Genomic DNA, 24,968 nt, shown 5'->3' with positions numbered 1-24,968 from the left:
GTAATCCTGCCTCACTGATGCGGTGGCTACAAACAGATTTTTACTTGACGTTTCTACACCAGTTATTTTTGGTGACAGCCACACCAGAAGCGTCGTTTAATCTGAGTGTTTGGAGTTGTGGTAAGTAGGGATAACTCGATAACGCTCTTGGATGTAGACCACTACACAGGCCTAAACCTGTGGTGCTGTGCACCCTCCACTCCTTGTACAGCCATTGGGAGTGGAAGGCATGCAATAGCTTGAGAACTGGACTCCTATTTGAGGCTCTATAAGAGATTGAAACTCCACTGCTGTGTTGTCCAACAGTGTATAAAATCATGTTAATGTTCAATATGGTGTATGGAGAGCTGTAATGAACGGTGATTTTGCTTTCCTTCTGTAAATTACATGTCCTTAATACAAAAGATGGGGTGGGGAGTGTTTCTGGTTGGTGGTTTTTAAAGAAAGTGGACTAGTTTTGATATTTGAGCCTGAATGTTATGCGTGGTGTATCTGTTCGCATGTTTGGATATGTTACCGACAGTGTTCTAAATGTTTTTAGAGTTTGATGCTTCTCAGCATCAGTACGACTGTAAACAAACAGGAGTTGCCAAATGCACCAGTAACTACTGACAAACATAGTTTTTATTGGGGTAGAGGAAAATATGGGGAGGTTTTAATGTCATTTTAGGGTTCCAATCCTACAGAGACTTGCTGCGACAAAGTGGTCCCTCATGAGCAGGATTACTGATTTGATGGTATTAGTTAGCTTGGAGAAAATGAACTATAAAGCTTGCTCTGGCTTTGAAAAAGATAGTTTGAGAGCTTGGGTTAGACAGAGGCCTGCTGTGGGTTTGAAGATTATCTGCTGGGAAGTCAGGTTTAGGTAGAGACCCATCCAACTTGAAAGGTTTGCTCTAGCGCAGGGATGGGCAACGTTGAATAGCTGGTGGGCCATGTGAGTGGTCCCTCTTCACCTTAGCTGCAGCAGCCCATGGCCCACTGTGGATTTACCCATTGCCTCACCCAGACTTACTTTTGGCTGTCCGCCTTCTCTGTGTGCCTCTCACACACTGGGGCACCAGAGCCCTGTACTTCCTACACCTCCCCTGCACCTTTGAAGCACATGATTCACCTGATTTGTGCTATGTCCTTGCTCCTGCCCTTCCCTCCCACAGCTGGAAGGTCATGAACAGCTGATTTGCAGCTGTTCAGGCACTGGGGGTGGGGGTGGGGGAGGAGTGCGAATGAAGTGTAAATCAGGCATTTTGCAGAGCCAAATGCCCCTGGGAGGGAGCAGAAGGGGTAGGAATTGTGGGGCCCTGGTGTGCAAGAGGTGCATGGCGGGAGGGGCAGCCAGGAGGTCTGAGGGCCTCAGGTAGAGTCCCAAGGGGCTGCATGCCATGGGCCACAGGTTGCTCACCGCTGCTGTAGCTCACGAAGATTTTGTCTAACTTGGGACCGTAGTTCCTTAGGCAAAACCCTGTTGCAACTGAGGCTGAATTTGGTCTAGAAAGATTTTCATGTGGCCTAGACAAACATGCTAGTTCTGGGTTTCCATACTTTAGCTATAGTTATGAAATTGCTGTGGTAATCTTTATAATTTGCATTATTTCTGTTCCCATGGGACCTGAAATTGAATGTTTTTTTTAATGCTCCATAATCATCCCTCCCTGCTCTGTCACAGTAGCAGAGACTCTGACCCGCGTTCCCTGTGTCAGGACTGCTGTGTGATGTTCATGAGCACTCTGAGTAGTCTCTTGTTCAAGTGAATGTCACATTTTAAGTGTACATATGTTCAGTTGTTTTTAAATGAAAATGATTTGACTGTTTGTTCAACATTAACAATTACTCCCTGAAAGCGTTGTGGGTGCTGGTTTTGTTTTGTAATTTTCACTGAGCTGGAGGGAGGAAGGGAGAGAGGGAGAAGAGAGCAAAGCAATGATGAAAAGTCCAGTGTGGAAACCACTGTGATTTGGCCTTGAAGATTCCCTTTAGGGCTCAAAAGATGGGGAGCCACAAGGCCCTTGGAATTAGGCTTGGTGACAGAGTGTGTTAGTTTTGGGCAGTGATTGACGCTACCCTCTCATCACCAAAATTGATGTAGAAAGGAGAATTCTGTGTTTCTCTGGAAAAGTGCTGAGTAGCAGGACGGGAAAATTATACGTGTGGAGAGAAAAAACTTCCTTTGTGAAACTGTGTCCATTCCTGCCCTCCCAAACAATGGAAAAGCCCTTCACCTGCCACTGGCAGGTACTGGCCTTAGACCTTTCCTCATGCTTAGCAGTTCTGTTGCAAAGTGTCTGACACCATAAGTTTTCGAATCTCATTGGCGTTAACTACAGAAGTACATGTGTAACTGTTTGCAGTTCCACAGCTGTGGAATTGCAGTTTGATTCAAGATGTTATACAAGTTGTTATTTACCAGGTAGAGAACGTACATATATACACACTGAAAGAGCTCCGTGTAGCATTCTTTAAGTCTTGAGTAAATAACTCCAGCGCAAACCCAAATGTCTAATTTTATAGCTCCACAAACTTTGCAAGCACAAGTCAGCTGATCCAGGCCAGCTGCACCTATGTTGCAAGTCTTTTACCACAATGTATAATAATCCAAATAATAATAAAGAAGGTGCAAACCTAATGTAATGTTTTAAATGAATCAGGGGTAGCCATGTTAGTCTGCATCTGCAAGAACAAGAAGAAGTCCTGTGGCACCTTATAGACTAACAGATCCCTTAGCCTGTAAGGTGCCACAGGATTTCTTGTTTTAAATGAGGCAATGTATCTGACACAGCTTAACAGGTAATATGCTTTTGTTTCCCCTCGCCTCCAACTCCTTGTCATTCTGAATGATGATTTATAATCCTGCCATCAGACCCTGTTGTAGGGAGGCAGTGCGCAGAACATGCCTAGAATTTCTGAAAGGCTAGCGAACAGCAAGAAGTCTTGTGGCACCTTATAGACTAACAGATATTTTGGAGCATAAGCTTTCGTGGGCAAAGACCCGCTTCATCGGATGCATGAAATACGTGCACGAAAGGCTAGTGGTGTGTTTGGCGGCAAAAGGGTCTATTTCGGTAATAGGGCACAGTAGCAGTGGGAGCTATAGAATCTCTGCAAGCTCTTTGCTCAGGCTGTCCATTTACTTGTCTTCACATGAATCCTTACTTTAGCTCCTTGAGCAGGCTTGAAAATTTTCTGTTCTTTTTGTCTAGTACAGCGAAAGTGAATGTGATAGCTCAACTTACCCTAGATTGGAGCAGTTGCTTCTGTGTATGTGAATGTGCGTAAAAATTAAGACAGGGATTGTCAAGTCTGATCCTCACTCTGACAACTCCGAGTTCAGAAGGTGGGGCCCCGCAAGAAACCTTAAAAATACCTTGCCTCTATAGGCTTCTGATTTAAAATCTTCCCATGTTCACAGATTTCCTGACCCTGAAAGGTAGCTGCCACCACCCAAGGGAGAAAAACCCCTTTAAAATCCAGGAAGACACAACTTGGGATGTCTCCTTGTGGGCTAACCCCAAAACTCTTCACCCTTCCTTAGAAGAGAATTTGAAAACAAAGGGGAAGAAATTAAGCTGCAGTGTGGTAGCTGACCTTTCAGTCTTAGGCATGCATATACCCAGACTCTTTTCTAGGACACAAGAATCAAATAATTTCCTTTATTAAAAAAAAAAGTGATTAACAAACAAAAGATTAACATGATAAAGCATACTTGGCTGCTAGGTGTTATAGAGCCACTAAAAAAAGTAGGTTAAAGCACCGAGAATTACTTCCCTGGTACCCAGTTTAAAAGTTAGTGTACAGGGGCTACCTCAGCCAGCCTGAGAAGTCCCGCACCAAACCCAAAATAAAAAAATAACCTGATAGCGTTTGACTAAACATTTCTTTTCTACTTACATATCTGTATGACCAGATCTCCTTGTGGCCTGGGTATTCACTGAATTCCTTAAGCCTACTTGGGCTTAAACATCTGTCTCTCTTCCCCCCGGCTGCACAGAAGAGAGACTAAGGAGGTGACTGCTTCAATTCAGAAAAATTCCCCTATGTCTTTTCTCTGGCCAACAGAGAACCCATTCTCTCTCTGGGTTTCACCCTTACAAGCATTCATTCAGGGTGGGGAGAAAGTATCTAGTGATAAACCTGGTTTGCATCTATGCAGATGTATAGCCTGGTTGCAGCTAATAAGGCTACTTAGGCAAGGAACGTGGGGAAAGCTTGGGTGCGTATGTTTTCGGGGCCTGACCAAAGCCCATTGATGGGGAATCCTTCCAGTGATTTCAAGACCATTTGGATTAGACCCTTAGTTAACTAGGATGTCAGTATTAGAAGTATATGCTGTACTGGATCCATTAAATAAATATTTACTTAAATGACTTCAGTATAATTATAAACATACTACTTTATTTTTTAATTTTTTTTGGCCTATGGGGGTGCATAAAACCACACCCAAAAAGATGACAAAAGGCTACGTAATAAATTTAATTTGTGTTGAAACCCTACTTTTCCTTCCGCTCGGTGATTTTAGTTAGTGCTTGTGCATGAAAGAATGCTTCCCCCCAGCCCCTAGTTAATTCCGGATTAAATCCTGCCAGGAAAGGCAGCAGCATTAGGGAGACACTTGGTATCTGTTATGGGGAGGGTAATTAATTTTGGAGAAGACTGGGAGAAAAGGACTGTAATTCCCCTCAGGGGCTCTCCTCAGTCTGCCAGTGGAGGAGATAGAGTTTGCCTTGTTAATGGATTATGCAGGATGTTTAGTCTGTGAAGTCCCTGGATCCCCATGATGCGCTGTGCGGCCATATTCCCAGAGCCTTGTGCAACCTCCCAGACCCATGCTACTCTTCCGTTTCAACAAGGCTGTATTGGAGCTGCACGGGCCACTTCCCCTGGGCTTCCCCTTTAAGGTCACAGAAAGGTTACTTCTGCGGTGCAGAGTAGCATAGCACAATAATACTGATTTTGGGTGTATTATCTTATTCCTCTGGGAAAACCCCTGGATGGTTGGAGGTTAATCCATGTAGCTAGCCGGCTGTGGGTTCAGGATGGGAGAGCAAGGTGCACAGATCTGACTCGCACTTAGATGTTGAAAGGGAGAGATTCCCATTAAGATCGGGGGAGGGGAAGATAAGTTGCAGGCATCTTATACTGTGAAGTTCAGGATGGAATTAAAACCTAACTTTTTTTTAAATGTGTGATGTTTTGTTTAACATTACTCATTACTATTTAGCTAAAGAAACTGCAGGCAGTAAAAACAACTATGATTTAGCTTTTGCTGGTGGCAAGCTAGCTGGTTCTTTGGATTTACTAAGCATGTGATATTCAGATCACTGCTTTAAATGGATCAACTGAATATATCTAAATTGACCATACAAGCTTCAAAACCTTTGTCTAACATTAAATAGAGAGACACTTATGAATTCAAAATGTTTTGTGCTGCCACATATTCGTGCATTCAGCAGTGATGCTTGCAGTTTGTGGCGAATAACCTTCTTGTTGCCTCTCAATATGGACTTATCCAACAAAATTAGCCTTTGATTCAGTAACTATTCTGTCCTAGAAAACCTCTTTCCTTTTTACAAAAATGCGTAACTAAATTTGGAGGCTTTAAATTGTTTTAAAGGTAACTGCATTTTTAAACTAAAGTTCAAAATTATAGCCATTACAATGAGCTAAAAGTCAGCAACCAATAAGGCCTTCATACTTGGTCCAATAAGGGGGCTACACACTGCCCATCTTTTAAAGAGACGCGCCTTGCACTCCACTTTCAAATAAATACATGAACATCTGAGGGCATAAGTTGGCCTATTTTGTTTAACCATGTACAGTTGAGCAATGTTGTGTTTGAAACCAACATCATTAAATCTTTTACTGTCACCGTGAACAATCACTATAAAAGAAAATGGTTTGTTGTAGCATTTACCAATCCCTTTTATGATGTTCTTTAAAATATGTCTCTGCATATGCACAGACAAATTTATACCGAAATAAAAGTCCTTTAATCTGAAATTTCTCAGTCAGCATTTGTTATGTTTAAAGCAAATTCAGGTTCCCCAGTTATACAGCCCCTTTTCAGGCAGACATGGGAGCAGGAGTTCAGGCAAAGACCAGAGTCCTTCGATTTTGGTCTTTAGGATTATTAATGGGAACAATAAAGCTTTTGATTGGTGAGACACCAGACTGCTGGGATCGAGGTAAATTGATCTGTGCACCAGCAGTAAGTGGCTGATGTACTTGATCCCAATGTCATGTGACTAGGTTTCTTTCCTTGGCAGGGGTAGACAGCTCATTAGCTTGCTGCTATCCACTTTAGTGTGGTTAGTGAGGGCCTGCTAAAAGAACAGCTTCATGCTGTATCCTAGATACGAATTCTCAGGTCAGGTATACCAAGAGCACAGATTATTGTTGGCTTTCCGGTAGATTTTGAAACTGAAAGAATATATGCATCACACCCAGCATGTTATCCTTTCTGCTTTGCAAAAGGAAACAAACCACATTGCTTGCAAATAAACATGCAGATAATTCGCTGCTTACCCTTTAAAGGTAGAGAATGCAGAATTAATGGATTGCAGCTAATCTTAGGGCACATGAGCTACTTATGTATTGCATCATTTGTTTGTGCCTCTCACGTAAATAAATAAAACTTGCACCAATCCCAAATTTTTGGTTGAGTGATGGAGCAGTCATTGTTTCAAGGTTGCATGGGAGCATAGAGCTGAGGGTGGCCTAGGCCTTCAACCATGGTACATTTGACTGCAAGATGAATTGTGTTAAATTCACATGGCTTCCCACAGTGATAGGTTATTTATTGGAAACGAGCATCTGGCTATAGTTCTGAATGAAGAATATCACTGTGGGTGAAATTCTGGCTCCATTGACTTCACTGGGGCTAGGATTTTCTTTTGATTAGTTTTCTAATGGAAACCATTGTCCTTCATGTCTTTAAAAAACTTTCTTTATCAGGCTAACACTGAATGCATTACTGCTGTGCTTGGAACATTTTTGTAGTGATGTTTTCATATACAGGGGTAAGATTAATAACCTAACAGTTTACATCAAGCAAAGTGTGAGGAAACAGAGACCACAATTTACTGTGAAATGTGTACATCCTTTCTGTTTTCTACCTTTAGTTAATGCAGAAAATCCCACTGGTGTGCGTAGAGATCTTACTGCTGCGCAATACTGTACTGCCTTGCTTATGGGAAAAAATAGCTGTCTTTGACTTTCAAAATGATATTTTTATGGGGATGAGAGCCACGTGATTTCCCCAGCCTCCCTGCATACACACTTTTCTTTCCAACCTGAGCTAGCCCATTCAAAGAGAGAACGCTAGCTAACATGTTAAAGGTATGCACATCTCCACAGCAACAAATAATGTGACTTATCTGTTCCCCCTCCCCTTCTTTATTTCCAGGAAGTGGTTTTGTATTGTTTGGAAAACAAGGTCTGTGATGTAAATCATCGTGACAATGCAGGTTATTGTGCCCTCCATGAGGCCTGCGCCAGAGGCTGGCTGAGCATTGTGCGACATCTCCTAGAGTATGGGGCTGATGTTAACTGCAGCGCTCAGGATGGAACCAGGTTAGCAATGCTTTAGTTACTAAAGTAAAATAGTGATTTGTGGTGCATTAGTGAAGTAACATCTGGTGGGAGAAGTGTCACCTACGTGGTATTAGCTGTTTAGAAAGAATGATTAAAGAAAATTAATTTTTTGAAGAGTTGGTGTCCTTTCCAGATTTCTCACTCTTTGATCTTGCAAGTTCATACACACGGAAATTTAGAATTCCCCTGAACAGTCATGCCGGGCTTTTTTTAGTACATCTAGCCTCTAACTGCCAATTCACGTTTTTTTTCTGCATCCAAAACTGATATAACTGAATTTTCATTCTCATGTTCCTTTATTTTTCACTGTGGGAGGCATTTTTTTGTATTGTAGCTTGTGTTTGATTAACTGTTTCACATACGAATTTTAATAGCATTTGATATATTGGTATTTTTCTAGGAAATGCTTTACATGCATTTTTGGAGGGTTATGAAGTTTCTTATTGAACAGTTAGGGCAAACAATAACTGAAGGCTATTAGACTCCTTATATGTTCTAGGTCATCTAGAAAAATTTTTTTGTTTGGTTTATTTTTTTTAACTCCGCTAGAATTTGTGCCTAGCAGAATACTGTTTGAGAGGCTCTTTTGCAGGGGTGGTGACCCACAGAAAACTCCACTGAGGGCCACACACAAGTGAGAAGCCAAAAAAAAAAATCCCAAACCCTCACTGACTTGACCCCCAACTGAGGAGGAAAAAAAACAGCTCCTCCCATATAAGGCTCCCAACTGGGAATGGGGGGAGGAGGTGACACTCATCTTACTCCCCTCAAGCTCTAGCCCCATAGGGGCAGAAAGGGATGTTCCAAGGCTGAGGGCTTACCTCCAGGAATGAACTAAACTCTTCTGGAGGCACAGGCTAGTAGAGTTTGTGAGGCCATCTGCTCTGGGGCAGGGCTGAAAAGTAAGTGTTTGGTGTGCGGGAAGGGACTGCAGGGCCTGGGCAGGAAGTAGGATGCAGGATTGCGGTGGGGGGGCGGGTCTGGGTATGAAGGGGGTAGAGGATTGGGCTGGGGCTTGGACGCCTACCAGGGAGGGCAGGTGGGGGGTCATAGGTGGTGCTGCGTGCTGGAGAGAACCGCTTCTTGCGGTCACCGCCCCAAGCTGCTCCCATTGGGTAGTTCCCAGTCAAGAGGAGGGACAGGAATGGTGCCTGCAGGGACTGCTTCCCTGCAGCATGTGGCAATGCTTCCTCTCTCCCCTGCCAGGCAAAGCCAGTGGGCTGAATTTAGCCCACACCTTGCACTGATTGGGCCCAGGAGGCTTGGGGGCGTCTCAAAACTTCCTTCCCACCCTGAGCAGCAGCATGAGCCAGTGCTGGCATTCCAGCTGTAGCGATCTGCCATTGCTGGAGTGCCAACGTTGGCTTGAACCGCTTGAAGTTGGGGAGCCGTGAGCCTTTTGGGCTGGATCCAGACCATGGCCCATAGGTTCCCCACCCCTGTTCTATTGTATTAGCTGTATCTCTCTTTGTTGATCTCAAATATGATTTATTTTTAATTTTCTATAATTCCTTTTAATTTAGCAAACAAGACTCAGCTGGTCTGTTTGGTGTGTTTGAGTTGGTGGTTCCTCTGCTGCCATATTTTGCCTTCCTCAGAATCCGCATATGCATTTAGTTCCTGTTTTGAGTAGATGTCGAGCCTCTTTCTGAGGGGGTGAGGAAGTTACCATGCATGATTTCTCAAGCTTTGAGCGTTTGTCTCTTTGTGCTAAGAAAGTTCTTTATCTAATTTCATCTTAAATGCTTCATCTTCTGTTTCTCAGAGGAGCTGATCTGGTGATAGTTTTTTCTAAATATGTTAAAGACCATGATTTCTTGAGGTCAGATTATTTTATTATCTTCTCCTTTTAAAAATCTAGGGGGCATGGAGTTCCCTCAGGTAGCGTGAATGTTTACCAGATCCTATATAACTCAGGACATAAAATTAGCATAACTGAGTCCATCTCTTTTGTTTTTAATGTCTTTGCATATCAACTTGAAATAGTTGGAAGGAGGATTCAGAACAACAAAGCTCAAAGAATCCAGCTAGAGATGGTCCATTAGAAGTCAATAATGGTCCATCATTAGCAGCCCATCAGTTTGGAAAGAAAGTTTTTTTGAGAAACATTGGATATAGAGCTGAACAGTAAACATTCCTTTCCCATCACCCACTTCTTAAAAATACAAAGGGGGAGATCTTATCCAAACAAAAACCCTCCACCAAACTGTTTTCTGGTATCACTGAGACTCTCTAAATCAGTCACGCATAAGTAAGGGTTGCCATAAAAAAGAATCCTAAATGGCTCACATGCCAGAATAATTGATATAGAAATATGACTTTAAGTTTCCAAACAGTTGATAGTAGGTGTAAATTTAGATTCAAAAGTGGGGATTATCTCAGTTATGCCAGGGAAGAAATACTAGTACATATAAACTCAGGAGCTAGTCATATCTCTTTGATATGTTTTTTAAAAAGTGTATCTTTTAAAATACAATTTATCATCTTTTCGGTTTACAAGCTCACTCATACGTGTTGCCCTTAGAAATCATCTTGTGGTTCCCTTTGTGCCTTCAAAAGCTTCTAAAGAGGCCCAGCGTATTCCAATCAGATCTGCCTAGATTGTTTTAGAATTCAGAAGGATACTGAGCACAAGCTTCTATGAAGGATTTCTTGGGGAGGATCATCTCCCTCCTTTTTGGAGTGTATAGCCAAACTTGTATCTGAGTATAAGACAGTGATAGTCATAAGACAAATACTAATTCTCCCTTGGAGCCTTAACTGTGTTTGTGTTAAGCTTGTATATGGGGAAGAAAAAGGTGGAGTGGGGTCTCAGTCACTTTGTGTTACTCAGCAGCAGAAGAGCTGAGGATGTTATTCCCATATCAAATCAGGAACAGTAGCCAAATATAAAAAATGGATTTGTCTTATTTTTTTTTAACTGACCAAAATATGAATCCTTGCCCTCTGATGTTGCTAACCAGTGATTCTCAGAGTTGCATCATGTTGTTGAAGTGAATTCTTTATGGCAGGGTGGGCACCTTTTTGGGTCTGGACCACTGACCTGTAGACAAATCAGTCAGGGGCTACAGAAGTGGGGTGTTTTTGTTTGTTTTGGTTTTTGTATGGCGGCCGGGGCTATGGGCAGGAGGGAGTGTGCAGGAGCAAGTTGGGAATTGGGGATGGGGAGTCTGGGTGGGAGAGTGATCTGGGCTGGAGTCGGGTGCAGGAGCAGTCTGTGGGTGGAGGATCTGGGCTGGAGGGAGGTATAGGAGAGTGCTGGGGGTCTGGGTGGGAGGAGGTGCAGGAGCAGTGGGGGATGTGGGTCTAGATGACAGGAAGGGGGCAGGAGGGTGTGGGGGAAGGAGTCTGGAAGGGAAGGAGCAAAACTAGGGTGGGGGTGAGGAGTGTGGGGTCTGGGTGGGAGGTGGTGGAGAGGTTGGGGTGCAAGGTCAGGGAGGGAGGGGCAGAACAGGGTGGAAGTGGGACATAGGAGCTGTTGGGGGTGCAGGGTCTGGGCAATGAGGGTGCATGTTCCTTTGCAGCACCCCAGGATGCACATGGCTCTGTGGCCCCCACCCCCTGCTCCCAGGTACCACCCTCCGCTGCTCTGATTGGCTGGAATTACAGCCAGTCAGAGCTGCTGTAGGAAGCCTTGTGGCAGGCTGCTTAGGCTGCTGCTGCTGCTGCTGCTCCTCTCTTCCCTTAGCCGTGAGAACAGCAGCGGAGCCGGGAGTTGCTTCCCGCCCGGAGAGCCCCAGTCCTCTGGCTCCAGATCCAGAGAAGCTGTGGTCTGTATCCGGGCCAGGGATTCCTCACCTCTGCTTAAAGGCCTATCCACAGTGACACACATTTGTGTGCACTTGTTCCTCTGCTTTGTCTGTCTCGGCTTCCAGACTGATCCCACGTGATGAAGATGTAGGATCTGGATTAGTTATTGCTTACCTTTCATTGGCAGAGCCAACCGAAAGGCGTGACAGCTGAGATTATTGCTGGAATCTGAACTATGCGACATTGTCTTTGCAGCATCATGAAACCTGAGAGTTTTATGAAATCATTGTAAAATCTTCTGTGGACAGTTTCTATGCACACAGTTTCACTCATGTTCAGTGCTCGTGTACTAGCGATGTGTATTGTAAAAGCAGGTTAAATTTAATAAGTCACTGAATAGTCTCTTCTTGTCTCAGGCATTTTTTAGAGAGAAAATAAGGCAAAGTATATACGTGGAAGAAAGTTTCTAGAGTAGCACTCGAGTGTTCTTGTTTTTTTCTGATCTTTTTTGCCTGAAGAGGTCAAGCCCTATGAAGTTCTGCTGCACTAAATATAAATCTGGGTAAGAGAAGAAACTAGATGTTGCAACTGCATTTTGGTGTCACGAGTAGGGCACAATCATAATATTCCTAGTCCCTGACTTGACTTAAAGCCTTATACTGTAAGTGGAGCATAGGTCATCTACAAGTCCTAGTGCCACTGAGTGCTAATTTAAATCAATGATAGTTTAATTCACAAGCGGTATCATTCAGTGTGAACCAAGGTGGTAGAATCTAGCTTGTGTTGCATACAGGCATCTTGGGTGTTTAAATGCAGTTGTAGAAATCCAGTGCAACGTGAACGTTCACTAGACTATTTAGTTGTTGCTGAAGTGTGTCAGCCTTTGAAAATACATGTGTGTTTTGTTGCTAAATTATTGGCTAATCAAAGATGATAGTAGGAAAGTGTGAGATCTTTATGTCTTCAAGACGGTCTTAGCTGTATTTCTGTTAAATAATAGGCTGTGCATAAGGGGTTCTGTTAAACATTTTCTTTACCAGATAGAAATGTATTTGCTCTACAAGTGGTTTGAGACAGACATCTGATATCTGCAAGTACCACTATTGGTATGTTGGGTCTTATCTCTTCCTTTTTATTTGTAACAACCACTGTGCACTTTTCCATTTTTCATGATGCCAGCATTCTGCAGTTGAGATACAGGCTGCTTTAAATGTAAAGATTTAGGCTGGGAATGCTGAAGTCAGATGTACGTTACACCTCTACATTTCTGTTACTGGGCGCATGCTTGTGGGCTCTCGCGCTCTCCTCACAGATTCTGCGGTTAGTTCTCTGTTAGTCCTCTTCCTAACAGGACCATGGCAAAACAGGTGTCATCCTATGATTTTGGCTGGCACTTCATGACAAGATGATCTCCTTTAGTAGCTGATTTTATTAGAGGCACAACAACTGGAGTAAAAAGCAGTCCTGTAGCACATTAGAGACTAACAAATTTATTAGGTCATGAGCTTTTGTGGATAAAACCCACTTTCTCAGATGAACTGGAATAGAAACCCTCCTAGTGGGTTGTATCTCATAGGCTTTGTAGGGCAGCCTCATGTCTCTAAAGGTATGTAGTTTTAAATAAAAATCTGTCGCAGAGACACTACAGGGCCTAATAAAATAACAAATAACTAAATTACAGGGCTATCATTGCAACAAGGGAGTTCTGATGATGTCATAAAGACAGAGTGAAACCTTGAGTGGCTCGTGTATGGCCTGTACCTGTGATGGAATTATAAACCACTGCTTGCAAATTTCTCTGATTCAATAATGAGAATAGTTAATACATGGTAGGATGCCTACGTTGGCAGCCCCCGCTCCACTTTATGTAGAAGGGCATCCTGTCTTTGTAAGGGCTTGTTTTCATATGGGTTGTACCATTTAATTGTAGCCATATGTACAGGTAGGCGACATTCCTTTTGAAATTCCCATACAATGAATATTTTGAGGGGTGAGAGTCAAAAAGCTGCATGTGGGATTCTAAGGAACAGTTTTGAAAATAACATATCATTTCATGCAAGCTGGGGTATCTTTATCGACCAGAGATAAAAGTTGTCTCATACCTGGGAGAACTACATTAGCTGCTTTCAGTGAGGGTGATAAATTCTATTAGAAACAGGAAGTCTCCCTATATCTCCCCATCATTGGTATAAGTATTAATTATCTGCTTGCGTCCATACACCGTTTTGGTAGGGGCTTCATTTTCTAACCCTGTACATGCAGTGCTAGGTCTGTCTGTTTTATTCTCTCTTCATTCCTCTTTTTAATTCTCCTTTATTCTACCCTGTTTCAGGATCTCTTTTTGTCTGTTGTTCTCTTTCCTTTTCTCATTTCCTCCCTTCCCAAACCCTGCCATCTCCCCCTCCCCACCCCCGTAGCCTTTAACTTTTATCTCCCATTTGTTTCTCAAGCCACCTTAACTTGTCACTTCTGCTACTTTATTTTTTTAAGCAGCAGCCGTCCCTCCTCCCGTACTCTGGCACCCCACTACAGACCGCTCCCGAGGGAGACAAAAAAAGAGGAGCTTCTCCATGGCAGTGGGGCGGGGTCAGGAAACTCAAACAGTTCTGCTTACCATTGGTGGGGGCTGTGTATGTGTGCAAAAAAGACAGGCTCTCTGAGGCCTGTAAGAGCAGCTGCTTCCTGTGCAGGCTTCCTGCAGCATGAAAGTAGGGGAAACAGCTCCTGCAAGTCACTTGCTGGGGCCTAGGGTTGGGCTCCGAAGGCAGATGGGGGCACTGCTGTGCTAAATTTGATGGCTGCTCTGTGCAGCAAGCGGCAGTTATCATGGGCCTGTGGCTGAGGCAGAGATACAGGAGTAGGGCTGGCCCTCGAGGCACATCTCTAGTGGGCTCAGCCACGCCTCTGAGCAAGGGCAGCTTCGGCAGGCGTCCTGATCTCTCTCCTGCTTGCTCAGGCCTGCTAAGCTAGGCCTCTTTGCTCTCTGGGTGACCCATGGAGCAGGACAAGAAATCCTGGGGCACCTTATAGACTAACAGATATTTTAGTCTATCAGGTGCCACAGGACTTCTTGTTGTTCTCGAAGATACAGACTAACACGGCTCCCTGTCTGGCACTTGTCACCGTGGAGCAGGGGGGTGGCACACTCCCATAGAAGAGGACAGCAGATCTGATATTTCTTACCCTTCCTCGGTCCCATCAGGGCCACTGCCTTGATTTGATAACACTAACTCAACTTTTGGATAATGTTCCTGGTGCAGACAGGGCTGGAGGAACACCTCATAGACGCTACTGCTTTAAAACATAGTTGAGATAGTAGATAAATATCACTTCAGTAGTTGGTAAAAGACAAAGAACTGAAAGTCTAGGGCTTCAGTAATTTTAACTAACTTTATACAAATAGAAAACTTGTACTGGATGCATGCAGACGGCCTAACTGTGACCTGCTATCAGTGTTCACCCACTCTAGCCATCAAATATCTACTTTACCCCACATCAGGTACCAGTCTGTGTGCACATGTTTAACAGAGATCATAGGAGGAGTGGCAGTTATCAATACAGCTCATTAATCTCATGTAGGTCAGTGACTCAGTCTTCTCTTTTTCTCTACGTAGATAAGTGGTTCCCACACTTTTTGGCATCACGCCCTCCTTTTGATTTTTGAGAAACCATCATGCCCCCCAGCACTTCTTCTTTACCATCATCCAATCCCCTTTAACAAAAAATTCAATTTGTAATTTGAAATATACACAAAAGCTTGATATAAAAATGTTACTGAAAATTAAAAATAAGCACAAATAATTTTTCTTGGCCCCTTGTGGTTGCCTGGTGCAGCCCAGCTGGCCAGCTGCCTGAGCCCTGTGCCAGCCTCCAGAGCTGCCTGCGTCAGGCACCCGCCTGCCTGAGACCTGCACTGCCAGAGCCACCTGCCTGAGCCCCATGCCTCTGGGGCCAGCCACCTACTCACCGGCCAGCTGTTGGGGCCAGAGGTCCATCTGCCTGCCAGCCACTGGGGCCAGCTGCCTACTCCAGCCACAGGCCAGCTGCCCGCCCAAGCCCCACGCTGCCAGGGCCAGCCATCTGCCCACCAGCCTGAGCCACCCAAGCCTCATGGTGCTGACTGGCTGCCTGAGCCCCGCATGTCCTGCGAGCTACCTGCCAGAACCCCTCCCTTATCCTCCCACAAAGCCTGGCACCCCCCAGACTCCATCTAACCCCATCCTCCTCCTCCTCCTCTCCCCCACCCCCCACCCCACACTCACTCTCATTTGCAGAAGGCAGCCAGCTCCACGTGGGTCTTTGCCAGCTGCCTGCTTTTTTATATCGGCTGCACCGGGTCACCCACGTAAAATGGCAGGGGCTGAGCGCCAGAAACAAAGGCTGGAACTTTCTTCAGGTGGGGGGAATGATGGAGGGACTGGGTTGCCTCATGCCCACCCTGGAATTTCTTCATTCCCCCCCCCCAGTTTGGGAGACCATGACATAGATTCTTATATTGTGCTCACCACTATAGTATCAGAAAGCCTTCTACTAGTGTATTAAATCAGGGATGAGCAAACTTTTTATGTTGGGTCCCACTTTTCATCCCTGCAATTAGCAGCCCCTTTCCCTGCAACCAGTCTAAGGTAATACAAACTTAGTGAAATTTTGGTTATGTGCATACGACAGAAAACAAAAGCAAACCCTTTCAGCATGTGTATGACAATAAGTATATATATGTACAAACTTTATCAATCGGCATATAAATGTGAATACACATACATAAAATGGTAACGTAGTTCAACATTTTTAATGAGCTGGATGAGCCTGAGACCAGCAGTCAATTGTGCTGTGCCCCCATCCCAGTGAAATTTCATAGGCCCAACTTTGCTCGCCTCTTCCTTAAGCCATTTGGCTATATATCTGTCACATGTACTCTCATCCTCCCCAGTTGGAAAAGCATGTGTAGTAGTGTCTTGTTTTGGTAGGGTGTTATATTTAGTTGTCTGTCTCTTTGTAATGCAGGTTGATATGTGTTGAGAGGGGAAGGTCAGTGAAATGCACCTTGTGCTTGGATGGGGAAAGTTGATGGGATTTGTGGTGATCCTTGTTTTCTGGGGGAGTTCACGCCACGTTCTGGGACCAGCCCTTGAGGAAGTTCTGTCTCTGGCATAGATAAATTGTGGCTTTATTGTAGACAATTCTGTTTGTGACAGAGATGCGTAGAAGCAATAAACTCCAAAATTTCTTCTCCTCCATAACAGCATCATAAAGTCACGATGCACCTCCTCAGTGGCCTGCACCACCGCAAGCACATCAGGCTAGTTTTTTGCATACTACATTACTGGTTTGAAACAGAAATTGCTGGGTGATGTTCTCTGGCCTGTGTAATGCAGGAGATAAAAGTAGATGATCACAGTGGGCTCTCGTGGCTTTAAAATTCTTTGAAATGAGGCAGGATACCATGTCAGCTTAATGGTCTTCATCCTTATTTGCACGTCACTCATTGGTTTAGGGTCAGGATATCTAAAAGATCTCTTAAAGTAGGGGTTCTCAAACTGGGAGTAGGGACCCCTCAGGGGATCATAAGTTGACTACATAGTGCGTCATGGGAAGTCATCTTCCGCCCCAAGGCCTGCCTTACCTCCAACATTTATAATGGCTTTAAATATATTAAAAAGTCTTTTAATTTATGAGGTGGGGGGGCATACTCAGATATTTGCTGTCTGAAAGGGGTCCCCAATACGCAAGTTTGAAAACCATTGCCAGAGCACACAATTCCATTCTTTTGGAAGAATCTAGCTGTCCATTGAAAGGGTAAATTCATTTATATAGATCTGTTTTCTCAGTGGCCTGTCAAAAACTGAGGGGTAAGCTTCCAGGGCAGCCAAGAACCACCTCAGACCTCACCTGCTTCCATTTCACCTGCAAGATGCACACCTTCAACTTGCTTGCCTAAAGTAAGCAACCAGCACTGTGTAAAATTAATAAAAACAAGATACTACACTAACACACTTGTCTGTCTGGGGAATGAGACCAGGGATGAATCACACGTGCCAGGTTAGTCACATTGTGTCATAGGGTTCTGGAAGGTACTTGGATGCTATGATAATGAAGGCAGTATAAGAACCCATATAACATAGAAATGAATAAAAAACTCAGACTGTTTTGATAATTACACTTGAAGATGAACAGTCCAGTAGCCTCATCCAACAGACAAAACTATGCAGGTGCTGGAAGACACCACTGTGCTGTTCTTTGCCAGATCTTCTCATGTTATACCATTATGATATACTAACGTCCCCTCCTGAAGTTACTTAGAAACTGCACCATAAGATGACTGATTTTAATTCAGGAAGGTCTTCACCCTGGTGTAGAAAGCTAGAACGAGACCCCATGCATCACCAGAATCCCATTTAAGCCCCCTTCTGAGGATGGCTCTCAACACTTTTTGTTATTGGCCATCAGCATGGGGGTGAATCTCTATAGCAATTACAGGTGAGAAGTGTGCAGGGTCAGAGTTAAGGATGTTTGCTAATTTTCCAGTTTTCACATTTTTTAATAACCATAAACTTCTGATTTTTTTAAATAGTTGTGTGTAATCCTAGTTGTAAATGGTACCTTACTTTATTTGTGTCTGGGAATACTTGAATTTGAAAGCTTGTGTCATGTTTTGTGGAAAGAATACTCCCTCCTGGGAGTCTGAAAGTGGAAGTCTATAAAGGGACCCTTAACTTTTGGAGAAATTTAATTTACTATGCTTTATAGTCTGAATAGAAATACCTCTTTTGGATCCACATGCCCCCTCTACTCACTTCCTTCTAAAAGCTGGGGTATTAGTACATGGTTCTCATTAGATGCTATCGTGTAAGATGTTGACTTTCAAATAACTCCAGTTACAGAACTCAGGACTTTTAAGGACAGGAATTAATTACGATAATGTGTGTTGGGGGAGGGGGTGCTAGGGGGTAACAGAATTATATTCATGCATAATAATTACTGCATCTGTTGGATCAGAGGATATTTTTCATATTCTTAATGTTGTTGCTGTAAAACTAACTCCAACATTACTATATATTAATCTTACTGCAGCATTTTTTGTTTTTGTTTTTGGATGTTTCTGCAAGTTAAATTTGTACATCATGCTGGGACTATATAAAGTGTCACTTAACTACATATATTGTGCCATATTAATTCATGTTAAGTTTTTTCAAATGGCTACTATGTACATAATTCAGAAACTTTGGGTAACTTTCACTTTTCGTTACATGTTGGTTGTCTTCCTCAACCCACCTAATTAAGTTAAATTTGCTGAAATTTGGAATGTTATTTTGCTTTGCCTGGAATGAAGTATCGTAATGTGATACACTGATCTAATGGAGTGCAGCATTAGAACAAATGTGTAATATTACAACAGCATCTGAAACGTGCTAGACAATGTACAGGCATATAGCAAAAGTGCCTGTTGCCAATTGATTTTGCTCTGAAAAGACAGACAAAATGTGGGGAAAAGATGAAACGATGATGGAGAAGCAAACCATGCCAGTCATTGGTAGATCTCTGGATAGTTCCATGTTTGTTTAATTTACCATGTGTATGTATTCAGTGCATGTGTACCACATAAATTGAAGTATCTGGGGTATATTCTTATTTTCAGTGGACTAATGGGATAAACTTAACATACTTTTAAAAAATAAATAAGTAGGGTTATATATTTATTTAACATATTGTTTTTCTAGGCCTATCCATGATGCAGTAGAAAATGATCACTTAGAAATTGTACGCTTGTTACTTTCTTATGGCGCCGATCCAACACTGGCTACATACTCAGGTAGAACTATTGTGAAAATGACACACAGTGAACTGATGGAAACATTTCTAACAGGTGAGTAACTCTATACTCTGTCTGCTATTGTGAATGTAATGTGACATTTCCTGCCTCTGCCTCTGATAATCTAAACAGCCAAAAGTTTTATTGTTCAGTGTAAACAACAATTACTCAAACATACTTAAGTGACTTTAAATTTTGCTGGCCAAGAAAACAAAATGGTAGAAGCATGTATATGGATTCTGTCTCCTTTATGTGCCACGTGGAATTCCTGGCATGATGTAGGATGTTCTGCCACCAGATTTTGCTTGGACACCAACTCATTGGACATTGATCAGTGTAGTTTCTATTGGTACATAAAATTTTGGTTGAAACTGAAATTCAAAAAAAAAAAAAAAAGCCAAATGTGATAGTGGTATGTTAAGCATAATTAGTTACAGCTGTTCAGGTTGATACAGACTTTCATCTCTTTGTTACAAGTTTTAGAAACATTTTTTATTTCCTCCCCTTAGTTTGAACTTTTTTAAAGTTCAGTCCACCATTTTATTATTTAAAAAAGGCTATGATATGAAGGAGTTGACTGTGTAATGAGATGTGAGTGTGGGGAATATTAAGTTCATTTTCCATTTTTATATTCAGGTAAACACAACTACAGATCCTTTTGTCATTTCATTGGCTCACAACTGAAAAATACCCTATCCTTTTATTGTTTGAAACTGACCAGTTCCAGTGCTTGTGTATAATGGTACTGTTTGCAGAATCAGTATTTGCCTTAGGACCGTAGTGAGTCCTAAATGAATCCTAATATATTTTCAGTCTTTTTTCACTGGTAAATCCCTCCCCCACCCCCCCAAATAAATAAATAAATAAAGCTGTATTTAAATTACATACAGCCTTTGGGTAGTGAAATCTTATTGTGAAAACCTTTCCTATCTCCTTGTGTGTGTGTTACTTAACTTCCAAATATATTGTCCCTGAGAACTGTGGAGGATTAAAATGAATTTTTTCAAGACTGAGGATTGTATCTCTCAAAAAATCAAGATGATGCAGCTCAAAATTCAGGCCTCCGTGGGTTAAAATCTGTCACTGCAAAAGTTTTGGATTTTGTTGATATTTTGGATTGGGTGAGAGAGAGCCACATGAGTTTGGGGAAGATGAGGAAAGCGTGTTCACAAGAATCAGATTCTTCATAGTGTATGCCTCCATAATACCTTATGGATTTTAGATGGGAGGTGTGAAGCACACATAGTGGGACTATGGCAACCTAAACAGACAGTGTATCATACAGCTTTCTATTCTGATTAGTATGTTTTTGTTGTTGTTTCCCTCTGTAGAGTATCTAAATGACCTGCAAGGTCGAAGTGTTGATGACCCTGGTTTGTACTGGGATTTCTATGGCAGTTCTGTATGTGGTGAGCAATTGTTATACTTTATTTTTTGTATGCGAAGGAGTTTCAAAACCTTATCTAGCATGTGGGGGGATTTCTTTTGTTTTATGGTTGAGGAAGTTTTGAAGGAAAGAAGTGTCTAGTTTTTATTTACTTCAATTACAGGATGGTAAAGCAAGACTCCTAATGATGGTTCTCCTGACCCCTCCTCTTTTGTTTAACTAGATCCAAAAGATGAATCTGGATTTGACATCCTGGCAAATCCCCCTGGCCCAAGCGATGAGGAAGAAGATGGCTTTAGTGATGTCTTTGAATTTGAATTTTCAGATGCTCCTCTCTTGCCATGTTACAATATCCAAGTGTCTCTCTCTCAGGGGTAAGAACTGCCAAAACAGTGAAATAATAATCTGTTTGTGGTGGCAGGAGTTAGTGGCTGAATGCTGTTTTTAGAATAACGCAATTTAAACTCTACATTATATCTCTGCACAGTTTTTCATACACAGCGTGCCACTGTGTGAGATGGGTGGGAAGAGAGCTGATATGTCTGCTCTAGGGTAGAATTCCAAAAAGTATAAGGGAATGTAAAGAAATTTCAGGATAAACATTCTTCTTGTGCTAAAGGTGTTTGCCGCAGTATAAAGTGCTTGACAAAATGCTGTTAGCATAGAAAAGCTGGTTTACATCCCAGAAAACAGTGAATTACTGTTTAAACACAAGATATCAAATGTCCTCCCACCACCTAAAAAAGGGTCTTGATGGTCCCAAAATAACACATTTGCTTCTGGCAGATTAATATCAAGTAATTTAACATTTTATCATTTTGAAATTTTTTCATGTGAATTTGCATCTCTTTATCGCACAATAGACACTTCATGAGTGACAACATGGCAGGGTTGCTACAGTTGTAATGCTTCTATGCAAAGTTGGATTTGACCCATGAATCATTCATTAGATCAAACACATGGAGAAAAAGCTTGTAGCTTGTTGGTTCTGTACAGATACTGGAAAGTTATTAATCATGAGCAGAGACCAGGGCTGTTTTAGTTGTGTATTGTTGTTATTATTATTATTATTATTATTATTCATCTTTAGTTGTGTATTATCTCCTAAGTATGAATCAGCTCAGTAAACAACTATTCCTGGTTTGCAATAGTTGCATAACTACAAAGTGTTTCTCCACAGCCTATTATCTCTGAAGAGTTTATAAATCAAGTAAGACTTGGGTGGTTTTTTACCCCCAGTGGCTAAATAATGGCTGTTAATAAAAATTGCATAGAAAAATATTTAATATCAGTCTGAAAAAAATCCATGAACTGCTTCTTTAGACATCATATCTGCCCAAGATCCTGATTATTTAACTGTAAGCTAATTCTTGACTGCTGAATTAAAAAGCAAGGCTTCATTGCGTAAACATTTACACATGTGAGTAGAGATCAGAGGAGTGGTCAATACTACTCATTTGTTTAAAATTATGTACCTCAGTTCACAGGACGAGGGCCTAACTTGATACAGCATACAACCAGCCTGTCTCCCAAAAAGCCATGGATTACTTTAGTATGCACGTGTGTGTTTTTGCATGCATCTGGACATTGCCAAATTCTAATCCTACAGCTAGTCTAATTGATGCCAGACTCATCACAAGAGTGTGATGAGCAGGATTTGATATGCAATATAAAGCTTCTACTTGTATAACCAGAATTATTATGATGTCATGTCAACTATTTGAGCCCTTTTTTTTTTTTGGTTCTGCAGACCACGAAACTGGCTGTTGCTGTCGGACATAGTAAAGAAGCTGAAAATGTCATCCCGCATATTCCGTTGCAACTTCCCTAGCGTGGAAGTTGTCACAATCAGTGAGGCAGAGTTTTACAAACAAACGTCTTTGAGTCCATTGTTTTCTTGTGCGAAGGACCTTGAAGCTTTTAATCCAGACAGCAAGGAACTCTTGGACTTAGTAGAGTTTACAAGTGAACTTCAGACGTTACTTGGATCCTCACTTGAGTGGTTGCATCCGGATGAGGATCATCTCTCTCATATCTATTGGTGAACCACCAGGCCATTTAATGTACAGTACCCTATAAAGCTAATTCTTTATGTATATGTGTTAAAAAATGCAATCGTTTCTGTAAAGAAAGGACACTATTAAATATTAAAGTATCTTTCCTTTATATAAGAGATTTGAATTCCAGTTTGATGGACTTCGGAACATTTTTTTTAAGAACTTTAATCAGTTTTTACAAAATTGTTATATAATATTTCTTTAAATGCACACAGGCTTTGAGATACATTTGTTTTTACTTGGAACACATTTAAAATATAACACACCCACACATTGACTTTGTTTCATACAAAGCACTGATTACACAGAACATACTTTTATAGGTGATGTGATCAAAGTCATGTGGCTTGTTTGGGAGAGAGAATTTGGTAAGGCACTTCATGATATTATTTTTGTTTTTTTGTTTACAGAATTACCTGCTTTGGCCAGGTAAACATTATTGAATATAATTCAATACTTTGTAATATAAATTAAAACCATATCCATACACACCAACTAATTATGAACTTTTATATCCTAATTTAAAAGCTGTGAAATTTAATTTTCACACCTCAAACCGGATTGTTTATATATGTTTAAACATTTTATGCTCTTTATTTAAAGAAGACTTTGAACTATTTTTTCTGTACCTTGTAAAATATTGAAAAACTAACATATGTTGAAGTTGCTTGAAACTGTACATAAACTAAAATTTTCTGAATTGTGTGTTTATGTTTGAGATCTGTGTTTTAACTTTGTAAGTAAATTCTCCTGCCTTTGTATTTATATTTTACAAAAATTTTCTTAAAGGAAATAAAACTGAGAAAATGAAGAAGATTTTGAAAGGAGTTCCATTAATTCTGTGCATGATTGTAAAACAAATTGACTTGTAAGATTGTAAAAGTTGGATCTGATATTTAGTGGAATGACATGGTGCTGGGAAACAATTTATATAATATGATGTGGAATCTGTATTAGCTTCTACCATCATGGTCAACAGAAAAGCATCTCATGAACCTTCTTGCAGGGTCAGGCATTTAAAAGACAGTAGACACTAGACTTTCTGGAGTTTATTTTACTCCATTTAATGTGTTTTCCCACTTGTCATTTTTAAAGTTGTACTTACTTGATGTTCCTATAAAGAAATTATATGAGTATGTAGGCACACTGGGCATTTCATGTGTTCTCTTACATTAGAGGCAACCTTGAACCATATTCCTGGTCCTAAAAGCATCTTTTAAAAAGTACCTTAACAAACTATCCTGAGACTTGAACCCTTACAAACTCGAGTGGGGGTTGACTTCCACATCTGGATCTAAACTTTCACAGTTGTCTGATTCCTTTGATTGTGTTCTAAAGTGGTCTGTTAGAGGAACAGATTCTACTAAGTTTTGTTTCAGATCTAGCTCTAATATTAAAGTATGCCCTGTGTGAAAACCAAACACTTACACTTTTCCCCAATATATTGGACGTTCTCTGTCCAATATTGACATACTGTGCTTAAATAGGTTTAGAAGCAATGCAGTTAGCAAACTGAAATACCTATAGGATTGACATCTAAAAAGGAACTCCTAGAGCTGTCATGAAAGAATCTGAATTTCTGAAAACATAGTAAGATTTTTTTTCATTGTTTTCTCTATTGTACTATTGCACTGTGAACAGTCTTCCATTGTATTAATATGTGGGGAAATGGTGCAAAGATTCCTATGGTGCCATCTACAAGTGGTAACTGAGGGTTTTTATTTTTATTTTGTTAACAGCTAGAGTATCTAAATTTTCTCTAAATGCATTAAGACTGTAAAGGGGGTCAGAAATGGGTCGTTGAGTGTTCTCCCCAACTGCTGCAGAAGTGTCTGAACGATTAACCCCTGCAATATACAAGGGAGAAGAAGGACTAATGGCGTGCAGGGATTGTGGCTGGTTCTCAGTGTGATGGCAAAATCTGCCTCCTGTGGCCCACATGGGTTCATGGGCAGCAGTGAAGTTAGTGTCTTAGTACGTATCTGAGAGCTCCTCTTTTGAGTGCATAGTCTGCAGTTTGATTTTGGAAATGGGCATTTTGCTTCACTCAGCTGTCTGTCTGAGCTGAACGTGGTAAGTTCTTGCTGTTAATTGCTAGTTACGTGTCTTCTCCTCTTGCCATGGAATGAGGTTTGAAGTGAAGTGTGTACGTAAGTATTATAAATGTTACTTGTACCTGTTTTGTCCAGTCAGCTGTGTGCTGGGTGGCTGGTGATTTTGGCATATGTGTCAGTTGTGTACCACTTCCACTGGTGTATGCAAAGACAACATCTCTGAGCCTGCAGCATAGGAGAGAAAAATCTCTGGGTTTCATGGTCTGTGAATAAACAGGAAATGGAAGTATATTTCCTTTTCTGAACCATCTCTTTTGGAAAGG

The 24,968-nt window shown here is 41.7% G+C and overlaps 1 protein-coding gene across 12 annotated transcripts in view; it reads left to right on the top strand.

Moving 5' to 3' along the window:
* BCOR (BCL6 corepressor) overlaps window positions 1-22,852 on the top strand; it is a 79,342-nt gene extending 56,490 nt beyond the window's left edge. For all 12 annotated transcript variants that reach the window (XM_074994888.1, XM_074994862.1, XM_074994924.1 and 9 more), the window contains 5 exons: window positions 7,400-7,566; window positions 19,056-19,201; window positions 20,479-20,556; window positions 20,758-20,908; window positions 22,285-22,852. In XM_074994888.1, coding sequence (XP_074850989.1) covers window positions 7,400-7,566; window positions 19,056-19,201; window positions 20,479-20,556; window positions 20,758-20,908; window positions 22,285-22,579 — 837 coding nt within the window. In that variant the 3' untranslated portion in view covers window positions 22,580-22,852. The remainder of the gene's footprint in view (window positions 1-7,399; window positions 7,567-19,055; window positions 19,202-20,478; window positions 20,557-20,757; window positions 20,909-22,284) is intronic.
* The last annotated feature ends 2,116 nt before the right edge of the window (window positions 22,853-24,968 follow it).

The sequence above is a fragment of the Carettochelys insculpta genome, chromosome 1 (assembly GCF_033958435.1).
Source record: "Carettochelys insculpta isolate YL-2023 chromosome 1, ASM3395843v1, whole genome shotgun sequence".
NCBI lineage: Eukaryota > Metazoa > Chordata > Testudines > Carettochelyidae > Carettochelys > Carettochelys insculpta.
This window is presented reverse-complemented; position numbering and strand designations above follow the sequence as displayed.